The 24,108-nt window shown below is 40.0% G+C and overlaps 1 protein-coding gene across 5 annotated transcripts in view; it reads right to left on the bottom strand.

Annotated features, from left to right (window-relative positions):
• Positions 1-14,156: 14,156 nt before the first annotated feature.
• The window catches only part of LOC107729681 (zinc finger and BTB domain-containing protein 7A-like), a 22,497-nt gene continuing 12,545 nt past the window's right edge, over positions 14,157-24,108 (bottom strand). For all 5 annotated transcript variants that reach the window (XM_016540332.1, XM_016540336.1, XM_016540335.1 and 2 more), the window contains 3 exons: positions 20,220-20,756; positions 19,299-20,140; positions 14,157-16,912 (listed from right to left, as the gene is read on the bottom strand). In XM_016540332.1, coding sequence (XP_016395818.1) covers positions 16,465-16,912; positions 19,299-20,140; positions 20,220-20,756 — 1,827 coding nt within the window. In that variant the 3' untranslated portion in view covers positions 14,157-16,464. The remainder of the gene's footprint in view (positions 16,913-19,298; positions 20,141-20,219; positions 20,757-24,108) is intronic.

Here is a 24,108-nt window from a genome sequence, read left to right on the forward strand (position 1 = left end):
TAGCGCCATTTTGGAGAATAACCACTGAACGCAAGCAGCGTACGCTATTCTGTGTCAGCTGCACTGCAACGATGCGCTTTTTTTCATTCAAATCAAAGCGTAAATACACAAGGATACGTTTTCTATGTGTATTTACATTTTGATTCTGACGATGTCTTTCATACTTTTCTGGACCTTGACTGTGTAATTTACTTGGCAGTCAATGGGACAGTTCCTATCCTAACAAACCATACATCAATGGAAATCTAAATTTCCAAAAACTGACTCTTATAACTGGTTTTGTGGTCACATATTTGTTGTTTCTTATATTGTGTATTACCGTAATAAACTTTATTGTGAAAGACAATTCTACTATTTGAATAGTAAAGGATTTATAGATTGTAGTAGCTTTTTGTGCTGTTAATTTCTAACATTATAATGTTAATTAATAATTTAAAATTCAACCTGGACAGAATTAATGTAGTACAGTAATGAGAATCTAATGACAACCATTATAAGAATAATGACAAAGCTCAGAAGGAAAGCTATGGGCGGATTAATTATGGTGATGGGAATGGCGGAATGTATTTCTCGGTATGTTTTCACCCGATAATATAAAAATACTGAAAAATATCTCAAAGTGCAATCAGTGGGAAACCAAACCATACGTAACAGAGCACCTGCAGTCGGCTGGTTTGAACCTGAAGCTTCTCGCCGTGTGCATCTCCAGAGTTTTCCATTTCCAGGTCATCTGAGCATAGAACCCACCTTTTATCTCTGTTTGCTCTACAGCACTGCACAGTATGAACCCCTAACCTTTTCATGCATTCATCCTCCTCACCGAACTCTCTAATCTCTGATTTACTTCTCTCTTTTCACATCACTAAAAGCCATCTGAGCTCTTCAAAGAAACTCCTCCATGGCTGCTGTATCACACAGATGTTTGGGGTGCGCTGTGCTGCACTCGTTGACTACCTGCAGCGGAGGGCGAGACCTTTGGTGCATACGGTAGTGATCAGACATGAAACTAGGCCAAGCTCCACAACCCCAAAGCCTCACCAACCCCCATCATCTCTATGACAATCACCGGCTGAATTCTTTCATTCTCAAACAGGAATCTTGATTTATTTGAAGTCTTTGAAATACAGCAGTGAATACACTGATTCTAAAAATGATTGTGTAGCCTCATGGAAATATTTTTCTGAAACTCTACTTCACAGATTGATGTCTTTGGCCCTTTGCCCATGTTCTGGGACTATCTGAGTCGAAGGGGAGTAGAGAGGCACGAAGAATCTGTCTGTTTTGCTTGCCCTGCACATGGTAAACTGACCCCCGCTGACTTCGCTCGATTGGAGGCCAGTCAACGGACACTAAAATCAAGGCACCCACCTTTACAGCACCCTGGGAAAAGGACCATCAACCCAGCATGTTGATTTGTAGCGATACCAACGCTTACCAAATGCGTTGGGTAGATAAGACAAGACCAGACACCTGAGCATGCCTGAAACAGTTTCACTGCACAAAATCTGCAAAAAGTCTATATATTTTATACCATTATCTTTTATTTCATTTAGCCTATTTTTGGTTATTAATTATTTTTATAACATTATTTTATTTTTGACAGTTAAGCTCATTTCTCACAAACTGTTTCCCAGATGTTTAATTGCAATAAATAAATAAATAACATAAAATAAATTAATAAATAAATCAAAAGATAAAAATATATAAATTGCATACAATTATGATAAAATAATTCACTTAGCCTATTTTTGATTGTTAATTATTTTTGTGCCAATATTTTTTGTAACAATTAAGCACATTTTTTCACAAACTGTTTCTCAAAGGTTTAAATGCAGTAAATCTTGCAGGTTACATTTAAAAAAAATCATAAAATATTTTTTATAATAAATCATTTATTTTTGTGACATTATTTTTGTGACAGTTAAGCACAGTCCCAAATTGTCATTACTGTAATGTGTAAGTTTTATTACCGAGTTTGTTTGTTACCTCTATTATTATCAATAATAATTAGATTTATTAGATCACTAATAATTATATAGATTATTGTAATATAGTAAGTTTGCATTATGCTAATAAAAGTGTGGGTGGGGTTAATTTAAGATAATGTCACAATAATGTTACAAAATCTAAAATGTCAATTTATACAATTTTTTTTATTTTATTTACTGGCATCTTTTATCTTATTTTATTTATTTATGAGAATATCAGTACCGAGGTTGTCTCGGTATTTGCACGTTTTTCCAACCATTTCACACTCAATCTCTCAAGGGTCTCGTAAGATTATATCATGTGTTCCCCTATCTCTGACACACCTGCCATTTTTGGATCCCAACGTTGCACATTTTGCTCGGGCAGCCCCTGCTCTATCACCCACGCATCAGGTACAGTGAGTGTAGCGTAGACTTCCTGTTTACAAACCCCAAGCCCTCCAGCTTCCCGCCACACAGACCTGCGGTCGCTCAAGCGCTAACTTAACGTGACACGGAGCGAGATGCAGTATAAGTTCATTAACCCTTTCGCAATCCGAAGTAAGTCTGTTTATATACACATCCACAAAAGATCTTTTGAAACGCTCTAAACATATGTTGTTAGTAACAACAGAATAGTTACGCATATATGTGTATATGAGAGTTAACTTAGGTTAAAGGGATAGTTTATCCGAAAATAAAAACTGTTTATTTACTCACATGTCGTTCCAAATCAGTATGAATTTCTTTTTTTCTGTGGTACATAAAAAATAAATTCTAAAAATTCTTAAAAGTGGCTGCTTAACATAAAATTACAACGACTAGATTTTAGCTTCCAACGGACACCATAAAAGTAGTTCACAAGAACTGTGCTATATTCCAAATCTTCCAAAATCATACGATAGATTTCTGAGAGAAACATACCAAAATTTAAGCCATTATTCACTGATAGTCTTCCCTGCAAGTCAGACGAATCATTCAGACAGGTTTTGTGAACCGAACCAACCAATTATTTGAACGGTTTCTTTAACATTCTAAGGCTACGTTTACACTAGTGCGGTTTTGTTTTAAAATACATAACTTTTGCTACGATTACGCCTGTTGTTTACACTACTCTGGTGTTTTGGGCCCTCGAAATGGAGACTTTTGGAAACAATGGCGTGGCTGCCCACATTCGCTCTGTGTATCTTTGACGGCCGTGTAAACAATAACTATTTACACATTTATGCACATGCCCAGTGTGCATGATTGGTCATGTGGCATGCGTTTTTGGTTGTATAGTGTGGACGGAGATTGTTTCTGAAATGCAGTGAAAACACCAGTGTTGATGGGGATCGTTTTCATTTTAAAACGCCGTTTTAAAACGAAAGCGCACTAGTGTAAACAGCGCCTAAATCTTTCCTTTTGTGTTCCACCACACGTCATACGGCTTTGGAACGACATGAGGGTAAGTAAATAGTCACAGAAAATTAATTATTCCTTTAAACAAAAATACTTATCACGTTTTGAATGAAGTTAACTAACAAGGAGGTGCAGAATGTGAAGCAAAGAGTGAAAGAAAGAAGGAGAGATGGATGAGGAGGGTGGAGGGGAGATTGTGGGTGTCGTGGGACTACTTCAGTAACAATAACAGCATGTTTGTGTGTGCCTGTGTGAGCGAGACAGAGCGAGGGAGTGTGAGAGGGGGGTGTTTTCGCTTGCAAAAGTGATGAAATAACATCTCTCCACAACACAGCTGGTGCTGCCATGCATACAGTCATGCTACCTGACCTCTCCGACATTCTCTCTGTCACTGTCTTTCTCAGGAGCTTACCTTCTCTACGAAATACCGTAAAACAAGATGTCTGTTACAAGGACGTACAGCATAGCCCCACAGTATCCTGTTTATTGTTTAGAAAGTCTTTCAAAGGGCCATTGGAATATCAGGGTTTTGGATTTGCTCGTATATTTTCATCCAGGGCCAATTGTTAGCATTTCTAGCGAATGTTTGGTTGTGGTCATCGAATGACCTGTACACATTAGCTGTGTTGTGTGACTCCGGATAGTAAATGAGATCTTTGTAGCTTCCATAAGGGATTATATGATTACATATAGGAGCGACTTTTTAATATTTTCCTCTTTTTTTGTCAGATTCTTTCATCCTTTTCTCCTCGTTCCCCTCCCCCCTTCTTTGCAGATTAGAATTCATTAGCAATCAAAGAGCCTCCAGAGAGCTCCAGCTCTTAATTACCCACTCATTTGCATTTTTGCATATTAATGACTGCAGAGTTTTGGTGGGGATTTTTGCCGCAGTGGTTTAAAGGTACCTCGCTTCTCAGCCTCCAGGGACCGAGAGATGTCCAGAGGCAAAGCTTCGGGCCTGCGGTGCGGCCCTGAAAGCATTCTGTGTGTGGAACGGGGTTGGGGGGCACTTGCAATACGGGATGTGAGGTTCAGGGGTTAAAGGTCAAGGTCCCTAATCAACATATGAAAGGGGGGAGTTGTTTTGAGCGGCACCAAATTATTGACATATGGAATAGTTACCGACAAATCCGTACTTGAAAAGAGACTAGACTGATACTATTACCGTTTTCTTTATTTAAATAACCAGTGTGGTGGCAAGTGTTCCTGAGTGACTATCTATTTCAACCAATTCAAGTGTGATTTTAATGTCATTTGACTCCCAGTAATAATAGGCTGTCAATGAGGCCGATTAAGACATATTTTTCTCTTTGAGATATACCTCCTGGAGTTCATTGTTGGGAAATCTGCAGGGGTTTTATCTAGTCCTGTCATAGCGTGAAATCTCTCTCTCACTGACTTACACACACACACTGCAAGAAAAAAAAGAGAGAGAATACAGAGTGGGCCTGCAGATATCTTAAAAAAAAATGTAACAGGCTGCTTCAGGGTTTTCTTTGATCCCGGTGACCCTGTTTCCAACTCAATCTGTTCGTACAGAAAAAACACCCCTGAGTGAGAAAAATAATGTAAACCCTTCGCCTGCTCTGTTCTGCTTAATTATTAATCACCCCTCAATTCTCTGTTTTCATCCCGTTTCTGTCGTGTCTGGGACATTAGGAGGAGGACACATAGTCTCAAAATAAGCACTTTATCTGAGAGGCGGGGACATTTATTCACATATTTTACATACAAACGGCCTAATAAAGTCTGGTACAACTCATTTCAGAACCATGCGACTCATTCCCCCAATACTGCTGGACATACTGGTCAACCTGAAATACATTTGAATGCATTTGTAAGTATCTTTTGAAATTTTGATATTACACTAATTTCTGTAATTTTATCACACAAGATGTTTCACACAGATGACCACAAAACATCACATAATTCATATAAATCACTGCTAATGCTGATGTTTGTGTTTTCCTGCCACAAACTGTCACTTTTCTACACTTTATTGAGGATGAAGTAATTATGAAATTGTTTTTTTGATAAACAAGATTTTACTAAGGAAAGAATGATAAGTGACAAGAGAAAAACATCTAAACTGATTACTAATTTAACAGTAATATATAAATATTTGTAACATTTCAGTTAGGGAAAAGGGGGTGGGGGGGGGGTAAGAAAATCTGGAATATTTTTGTTTCGGAACCTGGCACGTTTCCCCCCTTAGCTCGGTTCGTTTGGGCATATGTGAACACGGCAATCGCACTCGGATCAAACATATCAAACCACTGTAGTGAAATTATTAAAAAATTTAACTCAACATTAATATGATTTCATTGTTAGTAATATTTCATACAAAATATTAAGCCATATGGAACATTCTGCATAACAGGAATAGTCTGTAAGAATGGCCACAGTTCAAAATCAGATTAATTTATACTTAATTTATAGAATAAAATAATTATACAAATAGTTATTTATAGTTATTTTAAACAACCCTATTGTAAATGACACTCACTATACACAAAGAACAATGTAGATCAGGGCTGTCCAAACTCGGTCCTGGAGGGCCTGTGTCCTGCAGAGTTTAGCTCCAACTTGCCTCAACACACCTGACTGGAAGTTACTATGCCTAGTAAGAGCTTGATTAGCTGGTTCAGGTGTGTTTAATGAGGGTTGGAGCTAAACTCTGCAGGACACCGGCCATCCAGGACCGAGTTTGGACAGCCCTGATGTAGATAGTTTGGATGTACACCCATAATCACATGAGAAATCTTGAAGTTTGTCGCGGGAGAACAGTTAAGGTGTATAGTGACATCTTGTGGTGATGTAATGAACTACATTTGGATGCTTTTTTATTTTTTATTTTTTTAGCGCCGTCACTGTGTAGGCCTACGCAGTCCATTGGCCCGAGGTACTCAAGAAATAAATATAATGGCGAAAAGATCAGGGCCCGTATGTATAAAACTTCTCAAATGCTCTTAAGAATAGACTTAAGCTTTGACTTAAGTGTCAAAAACAGTTTTAGCTACTTTCAATTGAAAGCAGTTGGCAACACTGGTCAGTGTTTTTTTTTTCCTTCATATTTTGATGGTTTAAGTGAAATGTCTTTGAAATCGCTTTTGGCCACTGTTGTGTTTGGTGGGGTTAGTGCCACAATATGCAAGACTGTGTACTGTGTCATCACCGGTGCATTGCTGCATTTTTCCAATTTTACAGCCAAAAAAATGTAATTACTACAGTTCTGCAGTTAGAGCATTGACTTGTTGTGTGGAAGAGGTTATTAAATGTCTTTCTTTGTCAGTTACAAAAAAAAATTACTTTTTGATCTTGACAATCAAGTTTGTATCGTTTTATCAACTCCATATCATCATATAACTCCAATATGTCTCCTCCTCTGTGCTGCCATCTTGAAAGTGAAGTGACATGTGGCCAAGTATGGTGACCCATACTCAGAATTAGTGCTCTGCATTTATCCCATCCAAAGTGCACACACACAGCAGTGAACACACACCCCATTAGGCCACGACTTCCCCGACTTGTTACACCTAACTAGGTTAGGAGACCTCTTCAGCTCTCTTAAATAATTCAGGAGCTGGAACCTAGTCTTAACACGTAGGAACCTTTATGAATCACTCTTATTCTTAAGTCTAGGAATAAGAGTAAAATTACGTCATTCTTAGAATTTTGACACACTTAAGACTAAACTTTTACTTTGAGCGGCTTTATATAGGTCTGGTCTCGTTGAATATAGGCTACATAACATCGCACGTAAGTGTTTATTTCAAATTAAAACCAACATTACAAGAATTAGTGATCATCTTAAAGCCATATTAACTTTCTCTTAATCTGGCGATTTCATGAATTTATGTCATTTAGAGAACTGCCTATTTTCTGAATTGGCGTGAAATTACCGTTAATTACCCTACAATACAGTAGTATAGGGTTTACTATTGTGTAGAATTCTCTGAGCTTTAGTAAACTTTTGTAAATATGCAGGCCAATTCATCTGACTTGAGAAAAGACAAGTAGTTATAATTATGCTATAATTATGATAAAATAACTCGCATAAATCTTGTTGGAAACACAATCTTAACTGGTAGCTGTAATCTGGAGCATAGTAGTTTATAGCTGGTAATGAACTTGTCTGAAATGGTTATTAGACCAGCTACTAGCTTTTTTTAAACAAGACTCACCCTCTTAAACTAGTAGAAACGCCTTGTAAGTTGCTGGAGCAAGATGGTCTACCAGATATTGACTACTTTAAACCAGCTACCAGTTTAAAGAATGGCACAATTTTGCCGTAGCCATAATGTATTCAAAGGAACAGCATATTTGCATTACATTTCATTTGTACACCAGTTATATGATCAAATTAATACCCAGTACCTCATGTGTTACACATATTCAGGTGAGAGAAACAGTGATGTATGAAAAATACATCTGGATAGGTTTCAAACGACGAAGGCTCAAGTGAGAAGCAAGCTTTTTACTCTGCATAAGAGTAATCTTATGGGGGATGCCAAGTTGAGATCACATGACTAGCCAAATAGTGCTAACTTTATCTCTGTAGCCTTACTATTATCAGAAACTTTAATTTGAAGAATGAAACAAAATGTGCTTGCAAATACAGCCTCGGCAGGCTAAAACTTTAGTTTTTGTGTAATGTTGCATCCACACTGATAGGTGTCAGTGTCAGTATTAAAGGCAGAGTAAGTGATTTCTGGTAGCCAATGTTGATATTTGAAATCACCAAAACAAACACGCCCCTACCCCAAAAGGGTCTTGCCCCTATTTTGATAGCTCCGCCCCACATATACGTACGTAACCCAGGCAACGATTGGTGTCCGATCGCAGGCCTCCGCTCCTTGAGTTCTCTCCAGCGCTGGAAAGCTGATCCGATATTTACACGGGTCCTACTTCTTGCCTTATCGTTCCGCAGACGTTTTCTTCTTTTGTTTTTTATCCGCCATCTCGATCTTTCTGTCGCTCGGCTCGGCTAATGTCCGTCCCATGCACTGAACGCGCTCTCCTCCACATCACGAGTAGACACGCCCCTTATTGCTGATTGGCTACAAGTTTGTTTTGCTATTCGGCCCGAATCAGTTTTCTAAAGTGTTTTTGAAAAATCACATACCCTGCCTTTAAGTATCGCAGTTTAAACGTTAGACAAATTCTACCAAAAAAATCAAGGAGAAAGATACAGTTTTGTTTACTCTGAAATTGCAAACAACTTACATTCATCAAACAGGAATTGTGTGCGCTCAAAAAGAACAATGAGTTCTCAGGTGCGTAGGGCAATAGGGAGAAAGTTTTAGTCTAACAAGTCGCTGCATTTGTCCGCACACTGAAATTTTTTTTCCAATCAGACCAAAAAAGCTCTCTCAAAAATGTAGTTTTTATTATCCATATGCAGAAGTGAAAAAAGTGACAAAAGTGCAAAGTGTATTAAAATGATGAGCACTGAGGAAAGCATGGGCTGAAACGTCTGCTCTTTGGTCTGTTTTTAATACAATTTGCACTTTTGTCACTTTTTTCACTTCTTCATATGGATAATAAAAACAACATTTTTGAGAGACCTTTTTTGGTCTGATTGGAAAATCTTTTCAGTGTGCAGACAAATTCAGCGACTTGTTGGACTAAAACAACTTACATTCACAACTGTAAAAACATCAACTAGAAACTAGTCTCCCAGCCTGGTAAGGCTAACTAACCTCTTGGCTGGTTTTAGAGGGATTTTGGGCACTTTTCAGCTGGCCTCTTAACTAAAATCCAGCTTGGCCAAAGAAGTGTTTTCCAGAATGGTTGAGACAGCTTCCTTTTCATCTTAATCATATACATATTTATAAATATAAACATATTAAACCTGTATTAAACACTTGTTCTTTTAGAAAAAAAAAATTCTGTAGCATACAAAGACAAGAAGGTCGTAAACATTCTGTTTTTAATAGAAATGTCTTATTTCTTAAATGTCAGACATTTTTGGATATATTTTGTAAAAATAAAACAAAACAAATAAGAAAGAGAATAAAATGAAAAAGGAAAACAACATGGAATTGTTTGATTTAGACGATGTAGATTTAGTGGTCTCATATACAATACAAATTCTTTTCATCGCCAAAAGTGCAAATTCTCCTGTACATCTCAATAGCTTTTGGATATATTTTGTAAAAATAAAACAAAAATAAGAAAGAGAATAAAATGAAAAAGGAAAACAACATGGAATTGTTTGATTTAGACGATGTAGATTTAGTGGTCTCATATACAATACAAATTCTTTTCATCGCCAAAAGTGCAAATTCTCCTGTACATCTCAATAGCTTCAACACACACTGACAGACAATGGAAAGGAACAGGACTTGAATTAACAAAACAAAAAAAGGGTTTCTGCTGTCCAAGCCTGAGACACTGGGAGTTTTCTGCCGCCCCAAAGTCAACATAAGTGTTAAAAAGTGCCCCCAAAGCCTGAAAATAAATTATTGTTTTCTGTGCAGAACTTGTGTCCGTTCAGCTGATTAACCACATAATGAATTAAGCGTACAGATTTGATGCAAGAAATGTGAAACGTACAAGAAATGAGCTTTGAATAGAGTATATAACGAGTCCCTTATAAACTCTTAAACTTTATGCAAAAACAATATGGAAAATTTATTTTACTGTCTAACAACATAGAAGGAAAGTAATTAGAAAATATAATATATTGTCCATATGCAGGAAAGTTGTATAATGGTCCAAATCTGACTGTCTTGAACAAGGTTGCAAGTTGCGTATCTGCAGCTGTTTAGTGGACATTGTTTGGGATAGTTAAGCTCTAACAATACCAATAATCTAGATCTACTCTTATAAACTCTGTATTTGGCTATGAAGCACATTGCAGAACAATGGAAACCCAGGAAGAAATGTCCTTTAAGCAAATGTAAAGTCCTTTGTAATGAGATTTGGGTTTAAAGGTGCAAAACTGTTAAAAGAAAACATGTATGACAACTTGAACATATGCCATTCCTTGTTTCGTGTGTTTTTCCAGAGATGTGTGTGGTACGGGGCGGCAGTTCAAATGGACTTCAACCCAAATATATCGCATGTTCAAGTTTCTTTTCTTTTCATGTAGTTTTTGCATTTAAATAAATCATTACATCCACAATAATAACAAAAAAAATTGCATTAACAAGATGAAAAAACAATAACAGTAATAACCAAAGGAGATAGCACACAATATTCTGGATGGCCTTTCGCAAAGTGCTTTTTTTTTTTTGTTACAATCACAGAACTGCTAACAGCTTGATGGCTTTGTGAAGCCCAACACACTTTCTTCCCTGCACATTCTGGGTAGAGGAAAAGTGAAAAACTTTTAAGAAAGTCCTTTAAGACTTAAGAAACCGCCTCTTTTCCGTCTACCTGCATCTGTTCGTTCTAACAGCTATTAAGAGGAAGTTAAGGAATGCATCCTTGACTTGAAGACCTCAGACTTGATGTCTCCATCCCACAATTCACTTATGTCTTGGCCTCATTCTGAGACAATACACCACTCACCGTTCTAGAATGTTAAAACATGCATTAAAAAAATAGAAATTTTGCCATTGTTTTCTACACTAGAAAAGAATGCACAGTTATTAGGCGAAACAAAAATGAGGGTGTTGTGGTCACATGGGTAGTTGGCTTTTCGATATCATCTTCAATACTCATAATATATATTCGGTTGGTGTACTTTCAGTACAATAAAGCTTTGATTACACAGAAGGCAAAATTTGAGCTTAAACCAAACAACAAAAATGGACATGGACTGCCTTGATTATTTAACCTGAGAAGCATAGACAATGGCCCATAATCCCAAAATCCCCCTGCCTCCCACCACAACCTCTGACATCTGCTCTCCAGAACATCTCCTTGATCAGTGAAACATAACCAGCTGAGGCAGTCAAAGACGTAGATGGCTATAAATTCCTTAGGTACACAGAATGGCACAGCAATACCTGACAAGGCTCTCCAAACAACCCCTTATAAGACCCCTTATAACCCCACCCTCCCCAATCGGTGCAAACTAGTAGCCACCGCCCATGAGCCGTTCCTTGTGCAACATGCCCGCTGGGCATCTAACAGCAGTGGATCAGGTGAGAACAACTGTGCGAATCTAGCCATGCATTATGTCATCCTCAGCTAGTTGTGCTTCGACCCAGCCATAACATCTAGAATTGTAATAAGATTATCTTCCATGATTATTACGGTTATCACTGTCATTGTAATCTTTAATGCTTTTTGACATCCTGTCCAATAAATTAAACAAATAAAGACACAAATAGATTAATATCTGGATATTACATACATGGTGCTTTTAAAGTTATGGAAATGGTTTTTTGAGACACTTTCTCGCTGTAGTGTCTGTCAGTGGAGTCACGATTGGAGCGGAAGCAATAAACAGCGCTAAATGGAAGATGACAGAATCTTCTCACTGCAATCAACTTTTTTCCAGGAGAAAATTATAACTATTTGTATTTACAAATTGAGGTGTATTAGACAATCTCTGGACAAAGATCTTATTTAACCTTTTGGTTCTTAGAGATGTCCACAACAGAATATAGTTTCAACCAACAAGTATTCAAGAATCATTTGAGAAGCTGGATTGGAAGCCATCTTTTGAAGAATCCTCCCAATCTCCTTTTAAGTTAAGGCACATTCTCTCCAGAATCCTTCTCCAATTGTCAAGCTTCAAGACTCTGCCCCGACTCCTTTTGGACCCACTGAACAAAGCTTACGCCCCCCTCCAGATCAAGCCAATGAGTCTGTGCGAACTCACAAAGACCTCTAATAACTCCACCAAACTTCTACGCAGACAGATGCTTAGGGTTTGATCCTGTTAACTGTTGGAAATAAGCCATTCCATGAATACTGTCTTTCCTCAAGCTGCTTATTTCTGTTGGAGTTGCTTTGGACTCTTGACCTACGCTCGTCTAGGAATTGGTTTTGTTTAGCCCGTTGTTGAAAATGTAAGATTCACCTCTTTCTTCTAATGGCCAAGAATAGTCTTCAAGTAATTCTAGTCTTTCCTTACTTTGGTTTTCAAAGAGTTAATTGCAGATGCAAGTATTGGGAAGTGAAGTGGAGATTAAACAGACTCTGTGTTCACAGAAACTCAAAGGCCTTGCCCGGTTCTCCAGTCCCCCTCCTCCAAGGACAAGGACATGAGTGACTTTTAGTGCAAAAACTCTTTCTCAGCTAAAGCACCATTTCCAGTGCTATCAGGCTTTGTACCTCCCTTCCCCTCCCACGCACCTAACCCTCCCTATTATCCACCACCATTTCACCCAAAACCCCACAAACACAGCTAGCATTATCTTTGCTAGAAAACAAACAAGCTGCAGCAACACATTTTACAATAAAAAAAGAAAGCATTGCAAATTTGAAACTCTCACACTTAATATAAAAAAAAATAGACAAAGGGAACTCAAGTAAGCTTTTTCCACAACAATTATACTCCAACTTCTGCTTCTATAATGAGAGAGAATAAATTTGGGCCGTGGCATAGGTACATATACATCTCGGAAATAAATCTAAAAGCTACCGTGAACTTCGTATGGGATGAACGCAGGCAATGAGTGAAACCGTTGATAAGAGATGGTCTAGGTCAATGTGTTACCACACACCCTTGCAGGCATGTGATGTGATGTATTATTAACTGAGCGTTTTGGGGTGTGAAAAAACACAAGCTCACACACTGGAATTTCCAGAAGGATTAATTCTGCCGTGTCGTCCAGTCACACAAAATCTTTCTTTGTAATGTACAGTAGTGTGATGCTTAGGGTGTGGCCTTCAACAACAAATTTAAAGTGAACACTACACTTGACCACCAAAACTCAACATATCACAATGCACTGACAGAAACTACACAGGAGGAGTATGTAGTTGTAGATAATTATCATAAATCCCTGCAGATGCTTTCACATCTTTACTCTTCTGTATTAAGACAAAATAGAGAGCTTTTTAAATCAACTTTAAGTGCAATTAATCATTATGCTTTCATGTATGTATATATATATATATATATATAAAGTGCTATTATTTTCCAGAACATAAGTCACATTATATAATTCAATTAACATCAACCACATAAAACATGCACACATTTGTATAGTTCAATAGTCTTTTTCACGTCGGACATCTAATTAAGATTAAATAATAATTTCTCCATGGGATGGCCTCATGAGTCACAGATTAACGAGCTAAACTCTCAATTAAAAACTCACAGTCAAAAATTATGAAAGTATGAAAGTTGCTCTGACACCAGAACAACCACCAGCATTAAGTCAATTAATGCTTCTTTTTGCACTCTGATTGTTGTTTTTAACATTCAGTTCTGTGGTGTGGTTGGAACGTGTCCTATTGTTCTGAAGCTTCAGGAAAGTCTGGCGGAATCTACATCCACCCCGTCCAGGGCCAGACACAGATAACAGCGTTAGCCGTATTTATGTTGGCCGCTGTCTATACGGGCAGATAATGAGAGCCTTGGTGGAGGTCATTCTGAACAGACAGATTTGGCCGCGTCAGTGCAGAGATGGAGCCGGTGGTCATATTCATCTTCAGCTGAGACAACAGAGCGAAGACCTCACAATGTAGATATATGAAAGATATGATATATCTCCATTACTATTCTTTGTTACGCTTTCATCAACAATTTAAATCAATAAAAATCCTCACCCTTTTCTTTCTCTTTAGTGACTGCACTTTTTGGAAGCTCGGTGTCAAGACCTAAACAAAATGAACACTTATGAACAAGTCAAAATATTTTTTTTTTAAAAACTTTAAAACAACTACTAAGTATCACCACTTGGATGGGACTTTTTGCTTAGCACATTTGCTCTTTTGTTTAAAAGTACCCGTTTCTTTTAACTAAAAAGTGCCCCTCTCAGTAACAAAGTGCATTCAAATCTTGCTTCTTTCTTATTAAGGTGCAAAAGGCCGATAAACAGGGTACAGCACTGCAGAAGGAACAGTGCCACAAAATTACATCCTCTAATTCAGCCTGAAACAAAACTGTGCATCCATAGCTGTAACCACAGCCACTGTTTACACTTGAAAGATTTAGCAAGGATCACAAACTGCTTTTAGAATGCATACGCTTAGAAATTTTCTTTCAAATGTGCCACTTCATCGTTTATAAAAGGCTCTGCCTTAGTCAAGTCTTGTCCTCATACATGCCTTATTTAAACGAGAGTCCTAACTTAACCAAAGCACCCACTCTGCTGGATTTTGGGGAGAGCCTGTCTCAACGTGCCCACAAAGTGCCTGCTGACGCTCCAGGCCCCTCTCAGTGAGTCATCCTGCTCTGATGTGGCCATAGGACGTTGCTGCACCCTCTCTCTCCAGCACAAGGAAGCACATATTACTTTAAAATAAAGGTCTCAGATTTCAGGACACTTTCTTTCAAAACTTAGGCCAGACATTTGCATTGTAAAAAAGGCGATAAAGTTTGTATAACTGATCTAATTTTGCATCTGTATACATTGCATTCATTAATGGTGCTCACATTTCGCACACTAAAAACCAGACCCTCCCTCTTACTCGGCTACAGCTGTGTGCTTATTTGGAATTGGACATTAATTTATTGCTCATCTCATTACTCAGGTTCTTTTTTTCTGTGGTCCCTTGGGCAAAGAAATTGAATAAGCACTTTGTATCTCCCTAACCCAAACTGCCTCCTTAAACAGATATTTCTCTATCTCTGTTGGATATCTTCAGTAAAGCTGTGCAAATGCATAAAAAGGTGCTCGCTCTTTATCTCTCCTTCTGTCACTGAAACAAACAAACAAATAAAAGATTCCCTGCTTAAGTTGTTCACCAGCTGTTTGTATAACAGTGGTGCCCTCACTCATCTGTTGCATACAGTTTCACTCTCCTGCAGAAAAACTCAAAATGAAGCACATTTATCACAATTCATACTTTGGGCGGAAACTTCTGGGTTCCATTAAGTGCAGCTTAGGAAAAAAATGGGTTTCTCAATTATAATGCTCTAAAATATCAAACAGCATATTTCCCCCTGCCAACCTAACGCAGTGAGAAACCTGGAGTGAAGCTGAAGGAAGATGTAACCCTATCTATCTATCTGCAATATATGTCTTATAAAGGGTCTTATAAGATTACAACCTAATATATACACACGTATACAAATGTAAATTGTCAAGTACCCAAAATAGTCAACTCAAAGGTCAAAAGAAAAATCAAATGACAAAAAATATTAAGACAATCCCAAAAATAAGAGAATATTATGCAAGTAAGACTGCCAATAAGGAAAAGCAGGGTTGTGAGAGGTAAGATTTAACATGATTGTGCCCAGTGGCGATCAGATGAAGGTAGTGCTTTAGAAACACAGGACCTCATCCCTTGTCTTACCCTCTCCCTGCCAGAAACAAATTAACAAAATCTCCCCATGTAGATTCAACTCAAAACGGTAACCTGTTACACCATGAAAGGATAAAATCTCAAAAAACACCTTTTATAGAGAAAGTAACACTTTAAATCAAACCCCTGTCCGATTCTTTCTGGAACATTTAGAAAAAAGGTGCTGCATCAGAATATTGCATATATTGCAATCTGAGACAATATATTTTTTATAGTGTATGTACATGTTGCTCATTGCATTAGAAAAAGAGATCTATTGGTTGCCTTGTTCACATCTTAAACCATTCATAGCTAACCTGTTGAAGCAGCAGTCAGCCTGGTGTTTGACACCTTACTTTAAGACAAGGCCCTGTAGATGCAACCCAGAGATGAGGAACTTGTTTAAACTGCATAGTAGCTTTTTCTCGTACGCACATGACTATGCCATTATGTTACAAAAAACACCAACAAAAAGACCCAGAAAGATGGTGACAGCACGGGTGAGTGATTTGAAGTGCTCTTCGCTCTTCCAACAAACCAGTAACTTGGTGGTTAAGTCTCTATGCGGAATGCAGAAGCTAAAAAAGGAGGAAACAGAAACTAGATTAGATTTGCGTGACACCCTGATTTGGTTTTTTAAAGAGGACCATGTAGTTTTAGTTTTGTTTTTTTTTTTCTTATTTTTCTGTTTCATTCTTCCTCTTGTTTTTGAGTAAAGCCCTCTCTGATGAAGTTTGATTCATGTTGTCGTGGAGTTCCTTTGTCCCGAGGTCAAATCTTCACTACCTTCCCCATCGGCAACTGGACTGTGTGTGTGACTACCATGATTTTCCTCCATGACTGATGTTCCGGTGCCCCTGTCCGGATGCCGCTGACCTCTCTCGATGTCTGCTTCTGGGCCATGAAGTTCCATAGGACCTTCCAGGAGCTCAGAATCTCGTATGCGTGGCTTGCGGCCTCGACGGGAAGGGATGCCGTTGCAGCCATCTTTCTTGAGATGCCGGTGGAGGTGGTCTGAGCGCACAAAGGTTTTAAAACAGCTGGAGCACTGGTAGGGGCGCAAGCCTGTGTGCACACGCATGTGATTCTTCAGGTCGTAGTTGTGGGCAAAGGCGGCACCACACTGAGTACACGGGTAAGGCTTCTCTCCTGTATGCTTGCGCATGTGAACCTTTAGCTTGTCCTGCCTGGAAAAGAGAATACAAAAACTTCTGATGAGCCGCTACCCATGGGTTTGTGTGAATTAAACAAATTAACAGTAGCCCTTTGTTTTACAGTCCTGTTCCGCATGTAATATGTACTTGTTATAGTAATTTCAATAACTTGGTACTAACCCTGAACCTACTTCTAAACCTACTAATCCTAACCCATGTAGTTACCTTATATTATCCAGTACTTCCTTAGGTAAGTACACTGTAAGTACAGATAAGTTTATGTACTGTAAAATTAAGGGCAACCGAACTAACAATGACAGACTCAACAGTAATTCAAGGTTAGAAAATTAACAAAACATCACCATGATACATGAATACATGCTAACTTAATACACTTATAATTCCTTAAAATGCCCACTCCCAAATTACTTGATGTGCCAGAAAGACCATTTATGATAGTTGGGTGAGTCACTAACTACTGCCTGATGTTGAATTACAAGACATACCGGTAAGGTTGGCCACACAGATCATTAGCAAAGGCAAACATGCATGCACACATATATTATATAAACTACACATAAACACAAAAATCTAACGATGTAAATACATATATCTGTCTGTTCTTGCACATCAAAGACAACATGTATCCGCAAAAGGAGTCTGGCCTCCTTATCTTTACTTTTAAGAGTAAAGTCAAGTTTATTTATCATTCTTCTGTGCTGAAAGCACCCAAGGTCGTATGAGGAAAAGAGCCATAAAGCTCACAGCTTTATCACCATAATTTCTTTTTAGGCCAATGAGGCACTGAAGGGCTCAATGTTCAGTTCAGAGTCATAGTGGGCCCTAAGTTTCCCAAAAGAGCCATTTAAAAATGGTGAACATGTTATAAGAGCAAAATTACTCTTGTTTTACAAGCAAAATTTAAAATCTTCAGTGGCAGCTGAGCGGAGTTCAACTGAGGAGAGTTTTTAGTTTCTGCGAAGAAACCAGTGTAAGATTGAAAATCAAAAGTTGTGCTGGGTTGAGGAACAGGTTTGGAAGAATGTGGTTTAACCTTTAATGTCTTTCCTCAATTGTCCTCCAACCATTTCAAAGCACCATTAACACTGTACAAAATTTGTAACCAAATTTTACTCTATATTTCTTAAATGTTAATCTAACAAAACTAACTTTTGTGCTGGTCATCAGTTTATATACATTTCTGACTTCTGACACACCACCTGAGGCAAACTGGTCTAAATGGCTAAAGAGTAGGCTTTCTTCAACAAGAGACAGCATACTGTCAAGATGTATTGTTTTGCACCAATAAGGGAGCTACGTATAGTGTGGTGTCAAATGCAAGGCCCTCTGTTGTAAGACTCTGCTCTCAGCTTACCCTTCTCCGTCCCTCCCCCTAAGCTTGTGACCGGGGCAGAGTACAACTAAACAAACTAGGGTGGTTGACCCATCCAGAATACTGGAGGCTTACCGAACACATTCGCACTCACATGTGTCCATGGACAGACACACACCCGAGTATGTAAACACAGACATGTGCACACGTTGACGCCTACTTGTGTATTTAAACATGTTTGAATGTATTCTTTCACTCATAATTTCTCATCTTTTCTTCACTTTTGCATACATTCACCAAAATACGGAAGGTATATACATACACGCCTGTTAGAAAACGTGTTTTCACACACATACACACAATGTTACAGAGTGGGGCACAGAGAGATGAATTATTTACAAGATAGGATTGACTTATTGCAGTGTGAGTGAAATGCACTCTTAACCCTGATCAAACAGGATTAAGATTACAGTACCCCTTCCCAATAGGTGGCAAATTTAGATCCATCTCTACGCAAACAGGGTACTGGATATTTTTGGCGCAGTGTCTATTTCCTATGCATGTCTCCTGATTAATTCATTAAGGCGATGGTTTCATGGAAGAGGTGATGCCCTTAAGTGCAGGGTAAGCCATGCTAGCAGTTTGCTAACAGAGATTCACGCAGTATTTTTCATCAGCCATTTGTCTGAAAAACGGGCTGTATTTGCCAGGGGCAATAATCAACGTAACACCCAGGGTCACAAGTTCAGCTGACTCACTGGCGTAGATAGGCCACCGTGCTGTAATCCCTTTCAATATCGGCATTGAGAGTTTTATAACAGCCTCATCCCTGATAACAGTAGACCAGGCTGTGCTACCACAACCCACTTTTATTGGACCCCCCTTGTTAAAATTCCAGGACTTTGTCATGCAGCCTTTCTGTCAACATAAAACACAACTTTATGGCTGACTGTGCTCTCTTTAGTGTACTGAATACCTGACCATGTAAATTTGATAGCACACAAGATGCTAAAGTGTATGTAAAAATACAAACTGAACTCTCAATTTTCCCAAAGACAAAACCAAAATTACAAAAAAAAGGCTTACCTGGTGAATCGCACTTTGCAGATGGCGCACTCGTAGGGCTTTTCTCCTGTGTGTGTACGGATGTGGCGTGGAAGCTTGCCTGCACCTTGGATGACTTTGGAGCAGATAGGGCACTTCTGGAAGGCCTTAGAGCGCATCTTCCTCTCACTGCTGTTACCCCCTCCAGTCGCTTGGTTTCCACCTCCATTGCCCCTTAATGACCACAGTGGTAGCAAACTTGGAGACATGGGGGCACTGGTGGCTTCCTCATGCTGCACACTATTAAAGTACTTCAAGTAAAACTCCACGTCTGGCTCTTCGCCCTCCGGCCCATCCTCCTCACCCCCACCACCTTCCGTGGCCTGTTCCCTTTTCCGCTCCAAGGAGTCCATCATCTGTTGTAGCAAAGCACTAGCTGGGCCTTGTTCGTGCTCCCGCTCATCTGTCCCCTCCACCTCTCTCTCTGATTTGGGCAGGTAGTAATGTCCATTCTGAGTAGGAGCATAAAGGGACATCATAGCCTCTGCACTTTTCCCTCGAGCTAGAACTGAAGGTCCATCCTGGCACTCCTCATCCACATTCTCGTCTTCGGGGTCACGAGGCGGCTGTGATAGGGCTTGGGCCAGTGAGGAGTAGTAGTCAGCATGGCCGATGGGCATGCCATTGCTGTCAGCGCCATTGCGTTGGCTAAAGTGCAGGTGTGCGGGCAGGTCCCTGAGCTCTGGCGTGCTGCAGCTGCTACCCCAATGCGCCCCCCTCTGGAAGAACTCCAAGTACTCACGGGCACGCAGCCGGATGCCCTGCTCTTTTCCATTCTTACCTCGCTCCTCCTCTTCCTGGTCTTCTTCTTGCTCACTGCCCGCCTGCAAAAAGAAATGGGACTACATCATCATATCGCTCCGAAACATTCATTAGTCAACTTGTAAAAAACACATTACCCACCGGCGGGGAGAGCACTTTGGTGTCCAGCAGGTGTGTGCAGACGTCTTGGACGGGTGAGATCTCCAGCACACGGGCGGCGCTTAAGATGTCAACCACACTGTTGCGGCTGACTGTGAGTGTGGCCGTGTAGGCAAAGTCCAAGAGGGCGGCCAGCGCCTCAGGCCGCACAAAGTCCAGTGCATAGACTTTCTGGCGGTCAGCAGCCAGGCCCGAGGTGAAAAGCTTGTGGAAGTAGGTGCTGCAGGAAGCCAACACGGAGCGGTGGGCAGGGAATTCTCTCTCTTGAGCCACTAGTAGCACGTCACACAGCAGCCCACTCAACCGTTGCCGATTGAGACTGCCCAGCAGGTCAGCACTGTGCTCGGGGAAGGGGATGCCCACTGGTCCTTCCTCTACCTCGCCTGCACCCCCACAGGCCCTTGCCTCACGTCTTCCCCGCCCACCTGCTCCAGACGACATTTTCCACCAGCCTGCCGCCGAGCCGCCAACCGCAGCCGCCACCCGTCCGTCCGTCCTGCCGTCTGTCCGTCTGCTTGTCTAAGAATGTTGAGGAACAATAACAGTTACTAATCATAAAGTGACATAGAATAAAATAAATGTTATTGATACTAAATTGAGGCAAAATGTTTTACATAAAACTACTACAAAGTAGGGAGAAACATTTTTCAAGTATTTTTCAAACTCGCCAATCTAAAACTTTTTCACAAATGACCTGAAGAGCTCAATTGACCGTTCGCAAAGACCCGCCCTCCTTAGTTACTGTTGCTATCTCCGACAAACAATGCCGCTCTCACACTACACATCATGTTCTCACGCAGTGAAAAATACATCGCAGAGCAATGAGGAAAATGACAACACGCCGACAGACAATACAGAGCAGGTTACTTCTGATATGAAACAAGGTCTCGGGACTCTCAGCTTTCAAATTTTGTCATATTTAAAGAAATTCAAACAATAAATACCGTTTTGTGGCTCTTCAATGTGTCGTGACAGATCACTGTATTGCCTCAGTTCAAACACGTGAACCAATCGTCTTACGTAAAGCACGAAATGAACATAAATAAAATTCAAACAATAAATACCGCTTTGTGGCTCTTCAATGTGTCGTGACAGATCACTGTATTGCCTCAGTTCAAACACGTGAACCAATCGTCTTACGTAAAGCACGAAATGAACATAAATAAACATCAGAAAGTATTTTATGTCAACCGTGGAACACACCATTTTTCAAGATTAAGTCCACCGAAGTTAATCTACTCTCCTGTCTGATTTGTGGTTAAGGCTAGAAAGGATACAGCTGCAGCTACTGGGCATGCGCCCTTACATATTTTCCGAGCCAACAATATAACGTGAAACCTATGAAAATGGTATAAAAAAAGCACATGGCGCCATAGTTTCATCACTTTACAGTGTCGCAATGACCGTCTTTTTGCAGAAAAGGACCTGTCATAGTTTAATGAGTGGGAAGATGACATGAAGCAACGTGAGGTTAGCTGCATTGAAAACAGATGAGCACATGTGTATATACAGCTCCCGATCGGGCAAAGTTCACAGGATTTTGCCCACAGAATGATAAGAGCACACGTTTTAACATATTTTATTATTTCACTCAGTATTTTAACTCAAGCGCTGCAAGCCATGACAGATTTTCTGGTACGCAAAACAAGTACTTTAAAGGAATTCCTTAGCTTATTACCGTTACTGTGGCAGCCAACAACAGCACAGCTTAACCCTCCGCACATATTTATATTTAGTTATATTGAAAAAGTTTTTTTTTACCCCGTTTTAACATGGATTTCTATGGAGACCGGCCGTAGATGTTGGACAAGATGGCGGATAGTAGTGGCGGCACATAATATCCGCGTTCTGATTGGTCAGATCGGCTGTCAATCAAGCCCTTTGCGAATGGTCAATTCATGCTGCTGCTTAATACTATACTATGCTTAATACTGTACTATACTAATACTTTATGTTTGGACCATATTTATGCTGTCCATTCTTGTTGCACTCTATTACCGTCCAGGGTAGCATTGCCAAGCCCTGTATGCAAATGAAGCAGAGAGGCTAATAGATAGTGGCCAAATGGTTGCTACTTTAATAAAGACCACTGGTCAAGATTATTCAAACCACAAATGGAAGCATCAAGTTATAAAGGGATATTCTGACAAGTCATGGCTGTAATTACACAATGTGCTGGTTGCAAGACTTATTTTAAAGTCCAGGGGAATTGGTGTAATTATTGAAATGAAGAAAAGGTATCAATTATGCATATGATAATGACATGTTTTTTAACACCATTTACAGAACAGATAGTTCAGTTCACCTTCTCAGTTTCTTTTTCACTATTAAAAACTTTTACCTAACGTTATCTATTTGATGGTGCCAAAATGTTGCTTTAAAGTGGTCTTTATAACAATCAAACAATCTACAGGTTATGTACAACATCTGGTGATGCTGTCAAAAAGATGTTGTTTGACTTCAACCTGTGGCAGTTGAGACTTTAATCTGTCTTGAAAAGCACTTTAAACAGCCTTCTAGTTTACAGCAATCAGTTCAGGGTGTTAACTGCATTAAAATGTAGCAGCATGTCAGAGGGTGGCAAGCCTGCTGTCATGATGGCAGTGGAAAAGGAGACTCAGTACTGTGCAGCTTTGCTGGGGTGGGGGAGTGTAAGGCACATAGAGTAGGGCTGGGCACCATGTGCACTGAATTGCGTGTCAGTTGGCTTCTGGGGAAGGGGGTGGGGGCAGGGGGTTGCCGGCTAAAGGCCCGAGTGGAAAAAAAATTCACTAGAGGAGGAGGAAGAGTAGGAGGACACACGCAGGGCTGCAAGGGAACAGTATTAAATAGGGAGGTTGTCCATCCGGTCTGAGCCGGTTACCCCACCCTGCACTGTGTGGCAAGTTTCAGGAAAGGCCTGTCCCCTTGATCACGTGTGGGGGGAGATTAAAATGATCGACCGCAGTACAAGCGAGGGTAGAGGGAGGGGAGCTCTGAAAGGCAACCCTCCTGGATTTGTCCATTGGCAAACACGCTTACGCGTGAACACCAAACAGCCTAACTACCCCCCGCCCCTCCATCTGCCAGAGTGACCCAGCAGGGGGTAAGGCCACAGGGGGATTATACTCAATAAGAGCAATGCATTCAAATGACATTCCTTCAGATCAAGCCCCTTGGTATGTATGCAAGACCTGCTAAACCTGGCTGCTTGCTCTCTCTCTTTCACGCTTGCACAAAGCTGCCTTCCTCCACACCTTGAGAGCTGGCACCAAGTCAGGTCACCATTGGTGTAGCAATTGAGAGGTAGTGGGAAGCTAAAACACAGCAGCAAAATCCGACCCCCAAGACTAGTCTTACTTGCATTATTACTGTGGATGGCAATCAGGCTCACCTTTTGTGTGTCATTTTTTCATGCCATCTGACTTTAGCAAATACAGTTAGAGTTCAGTGACAGAATATGATGACAATACCATAATCTAGGGCACATATGCACTACACAATTCTATATAGCACACTTCAAAGGAGCCATTCCAATAATAGTCCCCGACTGGACCACATCTTGACTTGTTTAAGTTAGATGGTAATGCCCATAAGCCAATGGCTTAAGCCCTTCTCGTTCTGTCTTTCCCTTCACCTTTGAGCTAAGTGATGGTCACCTGTAGGGCAAGCTCTTTGGTTTTCTGTTGTCTCTCTAATAACCCCCACCCCATCTGCTTGACTAACAGATGCATTCTATCTCATTGTTTTATTGCAGAGAATTTGAATAAGTTAAGGTAGAAGCCAGGCTGGAGGTTGGGTTAGACAATAAGTGTTTCCAGGTCTGGTTCCTCATAAATCAGGGGAAATTGTGAGACTCAAAAATGGTGTTTATTTTAATTGGGATAGTTCG

The sequence above is a fragment of the Sinocyclocheilus rhinocerous genome, unplaced genomic scaffold, assembly GCF_001515625.1.
Source record: "Sinocyclocheilus rhinocerous isolate Xijiao unplaced genomic scaffold, SAMN03320098_v1.1 scaffold1149, whole genome shotgun sequence".
NCBI lineage: Eukaryota > Metazoa > Chordata > Actinopteri > Cypriniformes > Cyprinidae > Sinocyclocheilus > Sinocyclocheilus rhinocerous.